Source organism: Erpetoichthys calabaricus, chromosome 4 (assembly GCF_900747795.2).
Source record: "Erpetoichthys calabaricus chromosome 4, fErpCal1.3, whole genome shotgun sequence".
NCBI lineage: Eukaryota > Metazoa > Chordata > Cladistia > Polypteriformes > Polypteridae > Erpetoichthys > Erpetoichthys calabaricus.
In genome coordinates this window covers 133456558-133472819 of record NC_041397.2, presented here as the reverse complement: position 1 = coordinate 133472819, position 16262 = coordinate 133456558, and the positions used below count along the sequence as shown (strand labels likewise).

Genomic DNA, 16262 nt, shown 5'->3' with positions numbered 1-16262 from the left:
GTCTACCATAAAAAGAAGACTGCATGAAAGTAAATACAGAGGGTGCACTGCAAGGTGCAAGCCACTCATAAGCCACAAGAAATAGAAAGGCTAGATTGGACTTTGCTAAAGAACATCTAAAAAGCCAGCACAGTTTTGGAAAAACATTCTTCGGACAGATGAAACCAAGATCAACCTCTACCAGAATGATGGCAAGAAAAAAGTATGGAGAAGGCGTGGAACAGCTCATTATCCAAAGCATACCACATCATCTGTAAAACACGGTGGAGGCAGTATGATGGCTTGGGCGTGCATGGCTGCCAGTGGCACTGGGACACTAGTGTTTATTGATGATGTGACACAGGACAGAAGCAGCCGAATGAATTCTGAGGTGTTCAGAGACATACTGTCTGCTCAAATCCAGCTAAATGCAGCCAAATTGATTGGGCGGCGTTTCATGATACAGATGGACAATGACCCAAAACATACAGCCAAAGCAACCCGGGAGTTTATTAAAGAAAAGAAGTGGAAAATTCTTGAATGGCCAAGTCAGTCACCTGATCTTAACCCAATTGAGCATGCATTTCACTTGTTGAAGACTAAACTTCAGACAGAAAGGCCCACAAACAAACAGCAACTGAAAGCCGCTGCAGTAAAGGCCTGGCAGAGCATTAAAAAGGAGGAAACCCAGCATCTGGTGATGTCCATGAGTTCGAGACTTCAGGCTGTCATTGCCAGCAAAGGGGTTTCAACCAAGTATTAGAAATGAACATTTTATTTCCAGTTATTTAATTTGTCCAATTACTTTTGAGCCCCGGAAGTTAAGGGATTGTGTTAAAAAAATGCTTTAGTTGCCTCACATTTTTATACAATTTTTTCGTTCAGCCCACTGAATTAAAGCTGAAAGTCTGCACTTCAACTGCATCTGAGTTGTTTCATTTAAAATTCATTGTGGTAATGTACAGAACCAAAATTAGAAAAAAGTTGTCTCTGTCCAAATATTTATGGACCTAACTGTAATTTGTCCTCTGAGGCTCAGACCTACTTAACAAGCCAGGACCTTTTAACAGGGATGGACAGGGATTTTCATGGTGAGTGACCATTCTCCAGCTAGTGACACAAAACTTTTAATTTTTTAAAATTTATTCATAGGATTGGATGTTATAATTCCTGATGCTTTGCGCTGTGGTTGACTTAAGTGGGATTCTGTTGGTGGCTGCTAGGGTTAGATGCCCTTAAGGCCTGTCTTCAGTTGTGATCCTCAACATTCCTGGGTGTTTCAGCCTTTTAACCCCAAGACATTATCAGCTGAGGCAGGCCCACTTCAGGTTAATCAGACATGGGTTTGTGTCTAAGAGCTTTTGATTTTTCCTACAGCAAAGATGGTGTCTCCTCTCTTTAACCACAACCAGTGGCTGCACTTTTCAGCAGCATCAGAAAGTGCTTTTACTGCTTTCCTTTGGGGCTGCATTCTGATCCCTAGCTCCTTAAAAAGCCTTACAGTGGAAGTGTCTACAAAGCTTCTGCCTCCCAGCTCCACTTGGGTGAATCTTTATATTCTAGCCACAATTTTCTACTTCTACTGTGAAATTCAAATAATTTGGCTTTTTCCATTCATAGGGCTACTCTACCGCCTTCTTCCACAGGACCGTAAGTTCTTTGGTGAGAACACTCTGGCCGGGTTTAGACCAGAGAATCTGTCCAGTCTCAAGTTGGTTTTAGCAGTTTTCACTGGAAAGATGAATCTATGGCCTAAGTCCATAAACTTTTTCCAGTCTTTAGATGCATTTAGTGGGTATGGTTCCTGGTAATTTAGATCAAACCATCTGCTAGTAACAACAGTTTAATTATTGGGCTGAGACTTTTTTTGGATGTTCATGATGTGTCATTGTGCCTTGCAACATTGTCTGGCCCTGGGTTGATGTCAGCCTTGAACCAATGCTTCTAGAATAGCAGAATACTTCCCATAACCCTGCATTGAAATAAGTAAGCACTGTTAATGGGTGGATGGATATTGCCTATTGCAAAAACTTGTTTCTGGAGCACCAAGCGCACGTAAGTGAATTGTTAAAGCAGACAGAAAAATCAGGGTCTTAGAAAAAACGTAATACATACAAGTAAATTGAACCCAAAGTTATGCAGCAAAACATACTATAAGCCATTACCAGATATGTGTTTGGTAGTCATTGCCATATAAAAGATAAGGATAAATGAGATAAGATACAATTAATATACTAAATGTACCTGGAAAGGGTATTGCCTTTCTAGTGGAGTTGGCTCTTCAAGATTAACAACAGCAACACAGCAAATTCTTTCAATCAAAATCGATCCTTTTCTGCTGCCTTGTTTCTAAACAAAATAACATTATTATTTTATATAAATAATATTTCAAATGCTTGCACATGCTTTGCTGTAAAGTTTTACCTATGTAGGATACTTAATAATGCATGAAGTAATTTGAGCTATAGTCATTCTTTAAACAACTCACTTATTCCCATTGGTGTCCTCTCCTTCAGGTGGTTGTGCCAAGGGTCGACACATGAGCATGAAGAGTGGCAGTATCAAAACACAATGTTAACCAGACATGTTCAACAGTGAAAATTAAAGGCAAATACACATAGAAGACACTTCATATTAGCATCTTCACTGCTGTATTACATTAATAAAGCCATTTTATTGGAGTCCACATTCAATTTCGGGCTAATACTGAATTTACTGTAGTCCTAACCATTATTTACTAATAATGCTTGTGTTCCCAAAACAAAACAAATGTCTGTAAAAGTATTGCCTCCCTTGGAAGTTTTCACATTTTGTTATTATACAACATTGATTCACAGTGGATTCAATTTGGATTTTTTTACAGTATGTACAGTCTCTTCAATCTGATCCACTGTAACTTGTAACTCCTTCATATTTATCTTAGGTGACTTGGTGACTTCCCTCACAAGTCTTCTTCTTGCTCAATCACTCAGATTTGGTGGATGGCCTGCTCTAGCCAGATTTACAGCTGTACCATAATCTTTCCATTTCTTAATGATTAATTTACTGGACTCCAGGGGATATTTAGTGACTTGGATATTTTATTGTCTTCATTTCCTGTCTTGTGGTTTTTCTATCACCTATTAATGGTTTAAGTTCCAAGGGGGAGAATACTTTTCATTGGCACTGTATTGTTTAATTTATTTTCTTCTCTTTCAATGCCCTTTTTTCAGGCACTTAAATACACTACATACAGTATGTTGTTTTATGTTGATTTTCTGTTTTATGATTTTTTTTATCTTACTATTACATGTTGTGTTTGTATTACAATTGTATCAGTTTAATTAAATATATAAATACTGCATTCAAATAAATATAATTACAAATACATATTTCAATTATCTTATTTGATACTTTTTGGAAATAGTAATTTTATGCTTCTTTCTGATTAAGGACTGTTTTATACATCATTACATTCCTCCATAATATCATAATAAAAATACTGAATTAAAAGATGAGTATAGTAAGCTGACAAAAGTTCAACATAAAAACACAAACCAGGAAATGAAGGTAGGAGAATTGGGCAAGATAAAGAGTGCTCATTTAATCAGTGAAATGCCTGAACCAGGAAGTCAATGTCAAAAACATCAAAGCAAGGTCCTGTCTGCTAGTAAGTCCTTTCCCTGGGTAATTATCTATATAAAGATTTAGCTTTTTGAAAATTATTCAAACTTAGACAAGGAGTAATTCACCACCATCTTATATAGGCAGGGAGTGAGTTTTGGCATAATATATCATGTAACTGGCCACGGGTATAATAGCCATAAACAACATGGCCATCTCCAAGCAAAAACACATAAATTATAATACAAACTGATGCCATGGTGATGTCTCAAAAATAATAAAATTATACAAATAACTCTGATGATCTTAAAATAGAAAAAAAGCAAATAAAAGGATTTGACATATTCCAAAACCCTAAAATCATGACAACAGTGAATAAAATTAGGTTACTGTATATAATCAATCATAAAATCAGACTCCGACTTATATGCCCGTTCAAAAATGCGACACTTATTTTTTTTACATCTTCTTGCCTCCTCCAATCTCGCATCAGTTTCTCAGACGCATCAAATTTTGTTGCAGCAGCGCAGTTACCAATTTCTTTCACTACTTCAACAACGTTTAATTTAAAACCAGCTTCATATTTTCTTCTGATCGAACACGTCATTGTAGATAAGGGATGCTCTTACGATAAAGGTGTATGAGGGTGAGATACAAAAAACACAAATCAGTGCAAACATTGCTTCAGAATAGTTAGGGTATAGTCACGTAGGCACTATAGAGAGGGAGAGATAGAGGGTAGGAGCATGCACTGATACAGCGCATTGCCGCACCCACATAGAAAAAAAAGGTAGTGTGGTCAGTGGTTACTCTCTCAGGTGGGCAATAGCAAATCATAATCCCTTGTACCAATAGCGTGAGTTTTCTGTATTCAACTTATACAACCAACATTATAAAATACCAGAAATTATACTGTAAAATCAAGTCCCGACTTATCCGCGGGAGAACTTATCTGTGAGTATATACGGTATTCAGAAATCTATAGTCCAGCAGGCAGAATCATATTGCCTTTTTGAGCCAGCCAAGCTGCCTGAGAGATCCAACAAGGGAAAACTCAGGCATGCAAGAAAACAATAGCCTGCTAATTGACGATGTAGTCTGGTGTCTCTGAGGGGAATGCATGACAACTCTGAACATGAAAATGATATAAGGGTTTGGCCTGCAGAGACCTTGGAAGCAGTGTTGAGGCCTCATAGCCAATGGTATACAAAAAGAAAGGTTTGGAGATAAGTTGAAGTACAAGCTCAGATGAACAGAAATAGAGTAAAAAAGACCAAGGTTAAGTGAGAGAGAAAGATGGAGGTGTTAAGTGCTTGGTGCTACTCCCTTTCTTTCCAAGTCTGGGTAAATTAATTAATAAAGGTTCAATTTTTGTTACATTTAGTCTTCTAGGACAAATACAGGAAAGAAGCACACTGCTGGAATGGGTTAAATACTACTGCATCACTAGGAATGAACTGTAAATGTACACTAAAAAGTGAAGGAACTTTAAATACCCATCAATATTTCCAAACCAATGTGGCTTCAGATATTATATGTTTATAGTCCAAAAATATTTATATGTCACTTTCCTTTAATAATACTTCTCCAAGAGGTTCAATAAAAGAGCATTGCCAGATATGCAATAGAAAATGTACAAGCAGTATATCCTTTATCCTTTCTCTGCTTGGGAGGGAGCACAAGCTACTGTGGTTAATGTTTCATAAAGTGTTTTATTTTTTACAATATCCGATTGTTTTAAAGTTATCTTTTCTGCAGTGTTTTCTTAATTATTCCATTCTGCCTATTGTTTTAAATAGGAAGATCTTTGATGGTGGGATTGCATATTCTGTAATACTAAAACATGAAATGTCCTTGATTGAAGTGATGCCAGTTGATTAAACGACCCATTCAGGTACACACCGTACTCAAAAAGGGTGCAATTTGAATTTCCGATTAACATGGCACAAATGTTGTTGATGTAGGGGGAGGTAAATTGGAGTCCAGGATAAAAATCCACTAAGACACAGGGACAACATGCATACTTCACATGTACTATGACTGGGCAAAGGATTCAAACCCAGGATGCTGTAGTGCTAACCACTATGTGCCACTGTGCCACCCAATGAACATTACATTTTAGGAAAAAAAATAATCGATGACTGTGATTTACAAGTAAGAGTTACATTGCAGCACTGTATTTTATATTTGGTTAAAAGATAAGTGGTGCTGTCACTCATAAAACTGTTAATAATAAATCACCCACCAGCATATTTATATGGCATTGATTGGGACATGTAATGATCATTATATTATACTTTGATGCCCTAGTCAGTCAGGTTTTCCTATCTTGCTGCTGTTTCTCACACTCTCTGCATGCTATTCACACATTTACACACATCCTATTATTACCAGTCAACTGTATTAATTTATTTGTCACTTATAACTGATTTCAGCTCATTTGGATACCTTATTTAAAAAGACTGATGAGTGTCAAGCAGCATATTTTTGTTGACATAAAGCCTTTGTTTCTAGTTCCTCAAGCTACATGATTTAAGTGTATAGAGCATTAAATTCTCATTTTTACCTGGCTTTGATTTCCTTCCCCTATTTGTTTGACTGTTTCATCCTGGTTCCTATTTTGAATGATCTGTGTGCTAACCCTTTCCTGTACGATTAACTTTTACTACCATTGAATCTTTCTCTGAACAATATCACTAGGAATTCTCATTTCATCTCTCTAGCAAAGACTAAATAATTGAGAAAAATGGTCAAACCAAAAGGTTGGCTGATGATAAAGTTGCACTACAACATTACATAAACACTTCTTTGTCAGGATTGTATGTTTAAATAATGTTTACATTTCCAAATTTAAATAATAAACATAAAAATTAGAAAAATAAATATAACATAATAGGTTAAGTTAAGTTAAATAAATACAAATGCAATCTATACTATTGCATAGAAAGAATATTAAAAATGTTTAAATTCCAGTCACGTTTACTTAATGAAAACAAAATCACATAAACTTAAATTCCACATTACATTATAGAAGGGCTTTGTGACAAGAAGTTAGCTGACATTATAACCATATTCATGGTCATTAATGGGTAATATAGAGAGTTCTACAACCCATGCAAACACCACCTTGAATTTCTAAAATAAAACACATTGAGAGAGACACATGAACCAGAGGACATAGTAAGGCCAAACAGGTCTTGTTCTATTCAGAACTGGCATCTTACCCTTTTATGAACATGGTAATATGAAAGCTCTGTTTCTGTCAGTCTGAAGAATCTTTCTTTGAACATTTTTCTTCTTATAATTCTGTTTTGCAGAGACATTTTGAGGAGTATTCCTTCAATAATAGGTGTTGCTGCCATCTTTAATAAAACAACAATTATAATCAATTTAATGTTTAAAGTACTAGCAACAGGTAAATCTAGAAATACTTCTTTATGCCAAATATTATAACTATAGGGAAAAATAAACTGTTAATGTGATATATAAGGATCACTGAGAAAAAATAAGTAAAAAATGAATGAATAGATAGTTAGCCACTAAATCTACTCAGGCTGCCCCATCAAACATTGCTTACTTCTATTAATTAATTTTGCTCTCTTATTTAGACATGAAATGACCTTTCCTGTTCATCTTAATGCTGAATACTTTTTCTTTAGTGACACCGATCTCACCCTTTCTCTTTACAAGTGGTTCTTCACCCCAATTTATCTTCCTCTAGATTCAGAAATTAGCTTAATAACAGCCCTTGAACTAAAGCAATGAGAGCATGTCTACCCATTACATAGGTGGCTGTTTAGGGCACCATCATCTGAGGGATGTCATTTAGGTAAGTGAAGGGGCACATACTTCAGGCACCATTTAGGTAAGATATGGGGCACACATTCAGACACTGAGGGGGACACCCCCGTTTAGGACTCCAAATGGGCTTCAACCATCACTGAAAGTAATACACACTACTAGTGATAAAAAGAATGGCAATACAACATGTCATATTGTATTACTGCCTCCGACTATCAGTTTTTATTGTTGCCTTAAATTTGAGTTCTTTTGTGTGCTTCCAGCTTTATTGTATGAGTTTTCACCTGTTCTTCATTTTCCTAAATATTTCATACAATATTGTAAAAGGATGACCAGCAATAACTAACATAGCGTAACAATATTCTCAATGCAGTTAATCCAATTCTGGACTACAGGAGGCCAACGTCTATCCAGGAGCCTTACCAGAAAAGAGTAGCAGTCAATTGTAGGGTCCATGATTCAAAAAGAGGTTGCTGGTTCTGGAGGCAGTAGCATTATTTTCTGTAGCACCATACTAAATAGATGCTAGTAAATGGTGGTGTTATGATTTTGCTCCTTTTTATTTTTCTCACATCTTACTGAATATACGGTACTTCTTTTTCTGATCAGGGTTTTTCATGGTGAGAAATACATTTCTGATATTATTTTGGTGATTTTTAAATGTTCTGAAAATGTTTTAATTACTTCAAGTCTTGACACAACAACAACACAGTTTTTTGTAGGCACATAAATTTTGGTAGTGTTTTGTGTACTGTTGCAAGCCTGGAACAACCAAATGTTGCAATGTGTGATGTTACCTTTGCAATGGTATTAAGATCAGCGTTACACAATAGTTGTCCAAGATTTGGGATACACTAAAAAGTTTTGCCTGCAGTTAACAATGTTTTCAGTGATGATTTAGAAACTTCACTACAATTTATTTGACTCTTTTTTTTTGGTTAGAGTATTGAGTTTTGTTCTCTTTAGTAAATAGTGAGTTTGGTGCCTTCCCATGCTAGCATTTTGAAAGGCCCTCAACATCCATACTACTGACTGCATTACAAATTTCCTTTCCAGCTTTTCCATCCTGGTCACAAAATGTAGCATTTATGAAAAATAGAAATAGAAAATGGTGGTTAAGAATTTTTTTTTCTTAGAAAATAGCACTGACAATGTTACTATAATAACGGTAAAATAATAAATAACTAATTAAATAAAACATTGAACATTATCTGAATGATTCTGGCACAATGGGTGGAGAGAATAGAATAACCATTAAAGACAACAAGAAAAGGAGTTATTTAAAACAAAAATAAATTGCTATTGATTTATTGAGCCGGAGTTTTATAATATGGCCACCATTATAGCACACACTGCATTACATGCTCATGTGCCATAGCAACACACACCATCATAATGATAATCATACAAGACTAGCCATGTAAGCCCATGCTGTAAAAAGCCCGGGTTCCTAGAAACTATTGAAATCGTCAGAAAAAAAAGTGAAATATAGAGATGTCAGGTAATGGAAAGGAACTCCTCTGGGCATCTCTCTCCTTGGAGGATTCAATTTGGTGACGTGCTTGCATCACTTGTGCATTAGCGGCGGGAGGAAAAGTAAAAGGGATACCAGTTTGCTGATGTTAGTGGCTAAGCGACTTTGTCTTTCTTCTGAGGTTTCATTTTGCAGATGTGCTCACCTCGCTTGTGTATTAGCGACAGGAGGAAAAGTAAAAAGATTTTAGCGTGCTGGCCCAGCTTGTATTATTAATGGCTATGTGAGTTTTCTGTTTCCTCTGAGGTGGAGCCCTTACCTCGACTCCACCCCTTACTTCCGGGCTGGACAGACACACACACTTCCACGAGTAGACGTTTTTATATAAGATTGTTTATGATGTCGTCATCAAGAAGGTAACAAAAAAAACCAAAGAAATTGCAATACTTAAACTTCTAGAATGTCAAAAAACATTAATATATGTGTAACATTTTAGATATCTGTAAACTGGACCTTCCCGGTTCTTGTTCCTCTGAGTTTTTAGACCATTTTAGACTGGTGTCAGGGTTTTTCAGCAACAAATATCATATTCATGGTGCCAGTTGTATAGCTGCCATTTTCCATGTTACATCAGACTGACCACAGTGTCTTATGATACAAGTAAAACATGTTGCCAAAGCATTCTTGGAGTGACATAAGTACAGTACAAACAAGCCATGGCCAACATTATGTTACAAGCCCTCTAAAGGCAGCATAACAGACACGGTAACTTGACAATCTGCTTACATTGGCACATTTATATTCTGCTAGTGTCTTCTTGTAAATTGGATCACTCCTTCTCTGCGTATTTACTTTATATTACTGAGGACTCCATATTCATAGAAGGTATACAGACCAGGTGCAAACAAGCAAAGAATAATTCCAACAGTAAGGAAGGTTATTCATGATATCACTAGCACCGGCTAAAACCACCACACTGCGTATCCAGAATAGTGTCATGTGCCACTTCCAGCCAGTCTCTGTGCTGCTACCCTTCATGAAAGTCAATGGTCTGTGGAGAGTGTACAGTTACAAAAGCAGCCATTCCACCTTAACTTGGATGGTTCCTGTTGTAAAAGATTTTGCAGAGACCACCATGGGGTGCTTACCCTAATCTGTGTGTGGATCCCAATGCCCCAGTGCAATGACAGAGACACTGTGCTGAAAAAAGTGGCACTGTCCTTTGGATGAGACATAAAACTTTGGCCCTGGATCTCTTTGGTCATTAAAGATCCTTGGGCATCATTGGGGAAAAAATAGAATGTTTCTTAATGTTCTGGCTAAATTGCCCACACCAGCCTGGTCATTCTGGACCCCTAATCATCCCCCATCCCTTATTGGCTAACTATTTCTCTCAGCCTTTCACCACCTAATAGGTAATGTGTGGTGAGTGTAATGGTGCAAGAATGGCTGCAGTCATATCATCTTTGTGATGCTACATACTGGTGGAGTTTGAAGTGGCTTTCCCCTGTCTATGTAAAGTGCTTTGAGTATGTTATAAAAGTACTATATAAATGTAATTAATGATGTATTATTATGAATTATTATAGACTATAGTTGGTGTTACACATGGTCTATAAGGTATAGTTAGAGGGATATTGCTGCTCAGGATAGGCATTTTGTGAAGATTCTATATTTTTGGAATAATAGCACCAGGCAGACCTGGAATAAAGTTTGTGAAATTGGAGACAGGATTATAGTGTACTAGCCCTTGAAAACAGCACAGTGATTAAAGTCATATCTACTGGTGCCCTGCATATTTTCACACAATTTTTGAGTGCAGTTAATTCACAAGCCTTATATATTCTGGTATTTTATATACACATCTTTTTCCATGATATACTGTAGTTAAAGCACTTATTGCCTTAAGTGTGATGTAATGAATAAAGGCTGCGGGTTCAATTTCTATCTTTGACTTAATGTGTGACCTTGAGCAAGGTATTTAACTTGCATGTGCTCCTAAAAAAATACCCATTTACAGTATTGTACAGTATTCTAAACATGTAAGTGATCAATTATGTAGCAGTAATAAATGGCTAATTAAGCAATATATGTCAAATAATACATATTATTATAGATTTTTATCTTGCGTTATAAATATGTCTACAACAAATGGGTAACATTGTACTAGAGGGGCTACCTAAGTGCATCAGTTGGTCAGTTTTTGCTATTAATCATAACCTTAAAGGAAGCTTTGCATGATCTTAATAAGATCCATAAACCTTTGTTCAGTACTATTTCTCAGTGACACTAGTGGTTTCACACATTCAGTTTTTGAGTGGACAGTACAATAGCTGCCATTTTCATTCTAACCAATCTCTTAATTAGAAACCAATGACACTTTGAAATGGAGTCTACCTATAAAATACCCTCTAGTTACTTACTGTTATCTAACAAGACCTTAACAAAGGCTTTGCTTGGGACACATGGCAATGTGAGTAATAGATGTACTAAAGCTTCTAATTTCACTGTAAAATCAAAAATTAAAAAAGAGAACACAAATTTTTAGCCTCCTTGAGTTTAGGGAGGCTAGAGATCTTCACTGCGAATCAGAATGTTACTGGTGCAAATCCCATAAACACCAGAAGTGAGTATACTCAGATGGACCCTCGAACAAGGCCCTTAACCTGCAATTGCTTTGTTCTGGGTATGATGTTAATCTGCATCCAGCCCTGCAAGCAGGTCCCCCAACTTGCAGGGAAAACATGGGGGTTGGTAGCAAGATTGTCACTTTAGCCATCGTAAAAAACATTACACTGTTACAGTGTGGTGCTGAGGTGTCACCCACTGCATGACTGCACTCAGATCCCAATCCGGGTGGTTTGTCATGTGGTGGGCGCGGCACCACACTGTATCAGCGCATGCTCCCAATGTCTTGAGTGTAGGTCTTTACCTGTCTCTTACTGATATGCTGACTTCCTCACTTGCCAACCTGATAAATCATAAAAAACAATTCCATTCTTTTCATATAATCTTTCTGGCAACTTTAAGAGTGTAGAAAAATGTAAAATTCTGTAATGAACAAACATGCCCAAACAGGGGAATACATAATATGAATGTGAAAAATTATGGAGTCTTTGCCAGCAGTTTTTTTTTTTTTTGCAAGGGGAAACCCAAACCAAAGTCATAGATAAAATTAAAAGCCTAATAATCTTATTTGAGCACTAGTCTCTGATGGGGTTGTTTCTTTACGTTGGTCAAAGTCAGGTACTGTGGATTCTGATTTCTTTTATAGTGTAATGTCACAAGCCTCACAGAACTGTGCCACATTGTCTGACCCTCTGCAGAACTGTGTGATCTAAAGCCACAAAATGGTTGCACCCATTGAAAAACAAGGGGACTATCACAAAAATCAAAACAGCAAGAAATAACAATAAGTAACAGATCAAAACCTTAAAATTTTAGCATATCATACATCAAATACCATTGTATTCTTGACAACACACTAAACAATTTTAAAGAGTTAGGGAAACGTTGAATTAGTTGACCAGTCAGAGGATGCCTTCTCAATAACAAGGCCTTCATAATCATCATTGTTCTAGTGGTGCTTGACACCACAGTATTGCTGAGTCTTTCTATGTACTGTACTTAGAAAATAAGATATATATGATATATATCTTTATGTAGCAGGACTCCAATATTAGCTCATTATGCTCACCATATACCTTTTAAAATTTCAAGAGAACGTAACTTTGACATAATCAGTATATTCTGTCTCTTCTCTTAAATTGACGCTCCCAGAAAACCCGCTTTTATGGGTTTGAGATGTCCATAGTCACCTAAACGTCTCTGTTTTTCCACACTAACTTTGGAACGGCTCTCCATTTATCACTGAGTCATTCAGTTATACAGTATATCGACTCTGCTTGTCCCTTCTTATTTTCTGTACCATATTGGGGTTATTTGATAATAACTTTTTTGCAAATTAAGTACAGATACACTACAGAATATTGTTTGAGAAACTATCATTTTGGAAAACTGTTTCTTTTACCATGCCTTTCTTAATCAATAGTAAATGCAGAATACATTTAAAACTTATTCTATTAGCTGTATTTTTAAGTATATAGTGTCTAACTTACCTTATAATTACTTGCAATATTCTTCTGCAAAGAAAGTGTTGTTGTTTTGAAGTTTCTTTCTGTAGACTGAAGAAACATTCAGACTGTAAAAGGTTTCCTGTTTCTGAAGGTATTTGCATGGAACTCTACGATGTGACAAAGTGCCTTTGTATGCTGTTCCAGGATATACTGATGCTTGCATGGAAACTTTTTTGTATAGTTTCTTCATCAACAATATTTATAATCTAAAGAAAATAAAGTTAAAAAAATGTAAGGTGGGTAAAACCCAATTGATTTACTTTTAAATCTTGCTGCCAACAATACAAAGGCAGAAACAGTTAATCACAGGGTACACTCATGCACAAACACCTTGGCAACATATGTCATAACTGGGAAAGGAAATTGGAATCCCCAAAGAACTTGGCAGAAACTCATATAAATGCAGGGTGCCACTTTGGTGCCATCCCAGCTGAGACTCGAACTAGAGTCCAATTGTTGTAAGGTGATAATAATCACTGCAGCTCACCCATCTCTTTAATGTTCAATATGTTTATTAAGATGTGAATACTCTCAATAACTGCTGGAATGTTGCTGTGTATTTAATGACATAGACTGGTATGAAATAGGTGCTGTGCACATTGTTGTTTGTAATTGTCTAAACATCAAATTTCCAAGCCTGCATGTTTTATACTAGACCCGCTAAAACATTAGGAATGATTTTATTAATGTAATCAATATAACTTTTTAAAATATGTAGTTAACAATTAAAATTACTAGGAGTAAGTATGGGTGAAATTATTTAGGATTTCAAGTGGTTCACAATTTTTTCCTGACATAAATAGTTACCACATGTTGCTATAGCTGAACCAGATTAAATCATCTTTTATTCAAACAATAGGGCTACCATAAAACTACTGTAAGCAAATGGGCTGGAACAACAGGTTTTCCCAGTCTAAACTTTTGTTGAAGTACTTGCTGTCACAGAGACTAGGGATTTCACACATTGAATTTTGAATGGAGGACACAACTGCTACCATTTTTATTCCACACACTCTCTTAATAACAAGCTAAAGAAAATTAAACGACACTTTGTTTGGTTGTAATAAGATTTATAAAGTACCAATGACACTTTGAAATAGAGCCTAACTATAAAATATCTATTAGTCATAATAGATGTTCTATAAGTAGTAAGGCCTTAAGAAAGGCTTTGCTTATATTGCATAGCAATGTGACTAATAGATGTATGACAGCAACTCTATCTATCTATCTATCTATCTATCTATCTATCTATCTATCTATCTATCTATCTATCTATCTATCTATCTATCTATCTATCTATCTATCTATCTATCTATCTATCTATCTATCTATCTATCTATCTATCTATCTATCTATCTATCTATCCTCTTAAAGTTTCTGTTCCGGAGTTATACCAATGAATTTCACAGCAAAATCAAAAATTATAAAAGAAAACACAAATTCTTCAGTCTCCTTGACTTAGAATAAACATGGATCATTGCCTATCTCTTATTTATACTCTGACTTACTCAATTGCCAACCAGAAATCATAAAAAAATAACACAATTCTTCTTTCATACTCCTTCACAAAAGTAATTTTCCAACCCACTATATCCTAACACAGAGTCACGGGGGTCTGCTGGAGCCAATCCCAGCCAGCACAGGGTGCAAGGCAGGAACAAATCCCTGGGCAGGGCGCCAGTCCACTGCAAACAAAATTAGTAACCTTTCCTAAATAATAGGAACACATTAGTCTCTCACAGGGTCTTTCCATAGCTTTTTACTACTTCCTTTTGCCATGTTGTAAATTTATAATACTCTGTACTTTCTAAAGAAATCTGCACATTATTCAGTGGACCAGAGTAAATTCTCAGCCCACAATCCTTTCCATTTTTATTCTTGCATTTATTTGTATATTGCCTCATAGAGTGTCTGAGCGATACCTTCTGGGCTCATCCCAGGTATGTTAAACCCCCATGGGGTGAGAGACGGGGGCATTGCTGCTAAAAGTGTTGCCTTTTTTACCCTTTGCAGAAGCAAGAAGACATACTTGCCCTTGAGGGCAACTAACTCCACCCCTTCCTGCCTGAATGTTATAAAAATCCAACACCTCTCTAAATGTTGCCGTCTTATTTGCATGCAGACTTTATTGAGGATGGTATTCTGCTACTGTGACCTGCTCATACAAGCTGCTTTAGAGAAAGCCAAGACGGCTATTTATGTTAGATTTTGTGAAACTGTGGACCTGTTTTGTTAATCATTTGCCACTACAATTAAAAGGGGCAACCTAGCTAGCATCCCAACCATTTGTAAAGTAACTCTGTGTTCCTTCCTCCCATCCTCAACATGCATTCATTCAAAAATGATGCACAATCAGCTTAAAATGACTTTTAGTAATGACAGTGAACAGAGTCCTTGTATTTGCAATTGTTGGATTATTGTTAAGAAAAAAGGAGGCACATAAGTCTCTAAATTTAAAAAAGTGAATCAACCAAAAAAAGGAAAAAAAATAAGCAATGATAATAAGAAGTATAGCAGCCACAGCCCACTGAATGAAGATTAACAAGCAGATCCAGGAAAAGATGGAGAACTTATATCTCTGGGATAGCTTGGGAATGTCTGGAAATTATTCAGACCAGCAACCCTCACAAGGAAAAGCAGAATGAAAATTAGGATGTTGATGATGATTATAATAATAATACTAATTTAAAAGCTGAATTGACTCCTGAACACTAAGTGTAGTAACTGAAAAAAGCATGTTTCTGAAAGTTCATAAAAAGCAAGATTAATATAATAACATTTTGTGAGTCATCTAATTGAATTACACATTTTATTATCTTTAAGAATTGGGGACACTTGACACCTCCACTACAAAGAATCCCTCCTGTCACCATCTGCTATTACATCTATTCATGCTGCCACTCTCCAACCTCTGACTGTCAACTTTAGTCCTGGGGGGTCTCTAGCGCATGGGTGCTTTTGTTTTTGTTTGTAATTGGACTCCTGAACATGCTGGTATTTCCAAATAAGGCTTGTTTACTTTTTTTATTTATTTATTTTTTATTCACAGTAGTTCTTCATTTTCATTGTCAAGATTTTGATCTGCTCTTTAATTTTGAAATGCTATAAATATGTACAGTAAGTTGTCATTTGCTAATCTCCCAGCTGGGTTTAATCCAAAAGTAGCTACTCATAGCCCATAGAGTAAAAGATTACATTTTTAAAAAACGTAAATAAATACATATAAGTACACATTTAGCTTGTGCTGTGCCTTTATGACTACTAAACTA

The 16262-nt window shown here is 36.1% G+C and overlaps 1 protein-coding gene across 1 annotated transcript in view; it reads right to left on the bottom strand.

The window, feature by feature from the left end:
- Positions 1 to 13041, bottom strand: part of LOC114650274 (cytoplasmic tyrosine-protein kinase BMX-like) — a 163186-nt gene extending 150145 nt beyond the window's left edge. Inside the window, exons 1-3 of the mRNA XM_028799805.2 lie at positions 12976 to 13041; positions 6807 to 6944; positions 2224 to 2328 (exon numbers count right to left, since the gene is read on the bottom strand). Coding sequence (XP_028655638.2) covers positions 2224 to 2328; positions 6807 to 6944 — 243 coding nt within the window. The 5' untranslated portion in view covers positions 12976 to 13041. The remainder of the gene's footprint in view (positions 1 to 2223; positions 2329 to 6806; positions 6945 to 12975) is intronic.
- Positions 13042 to 16262: the final 3221 nt, after the last annotated feature.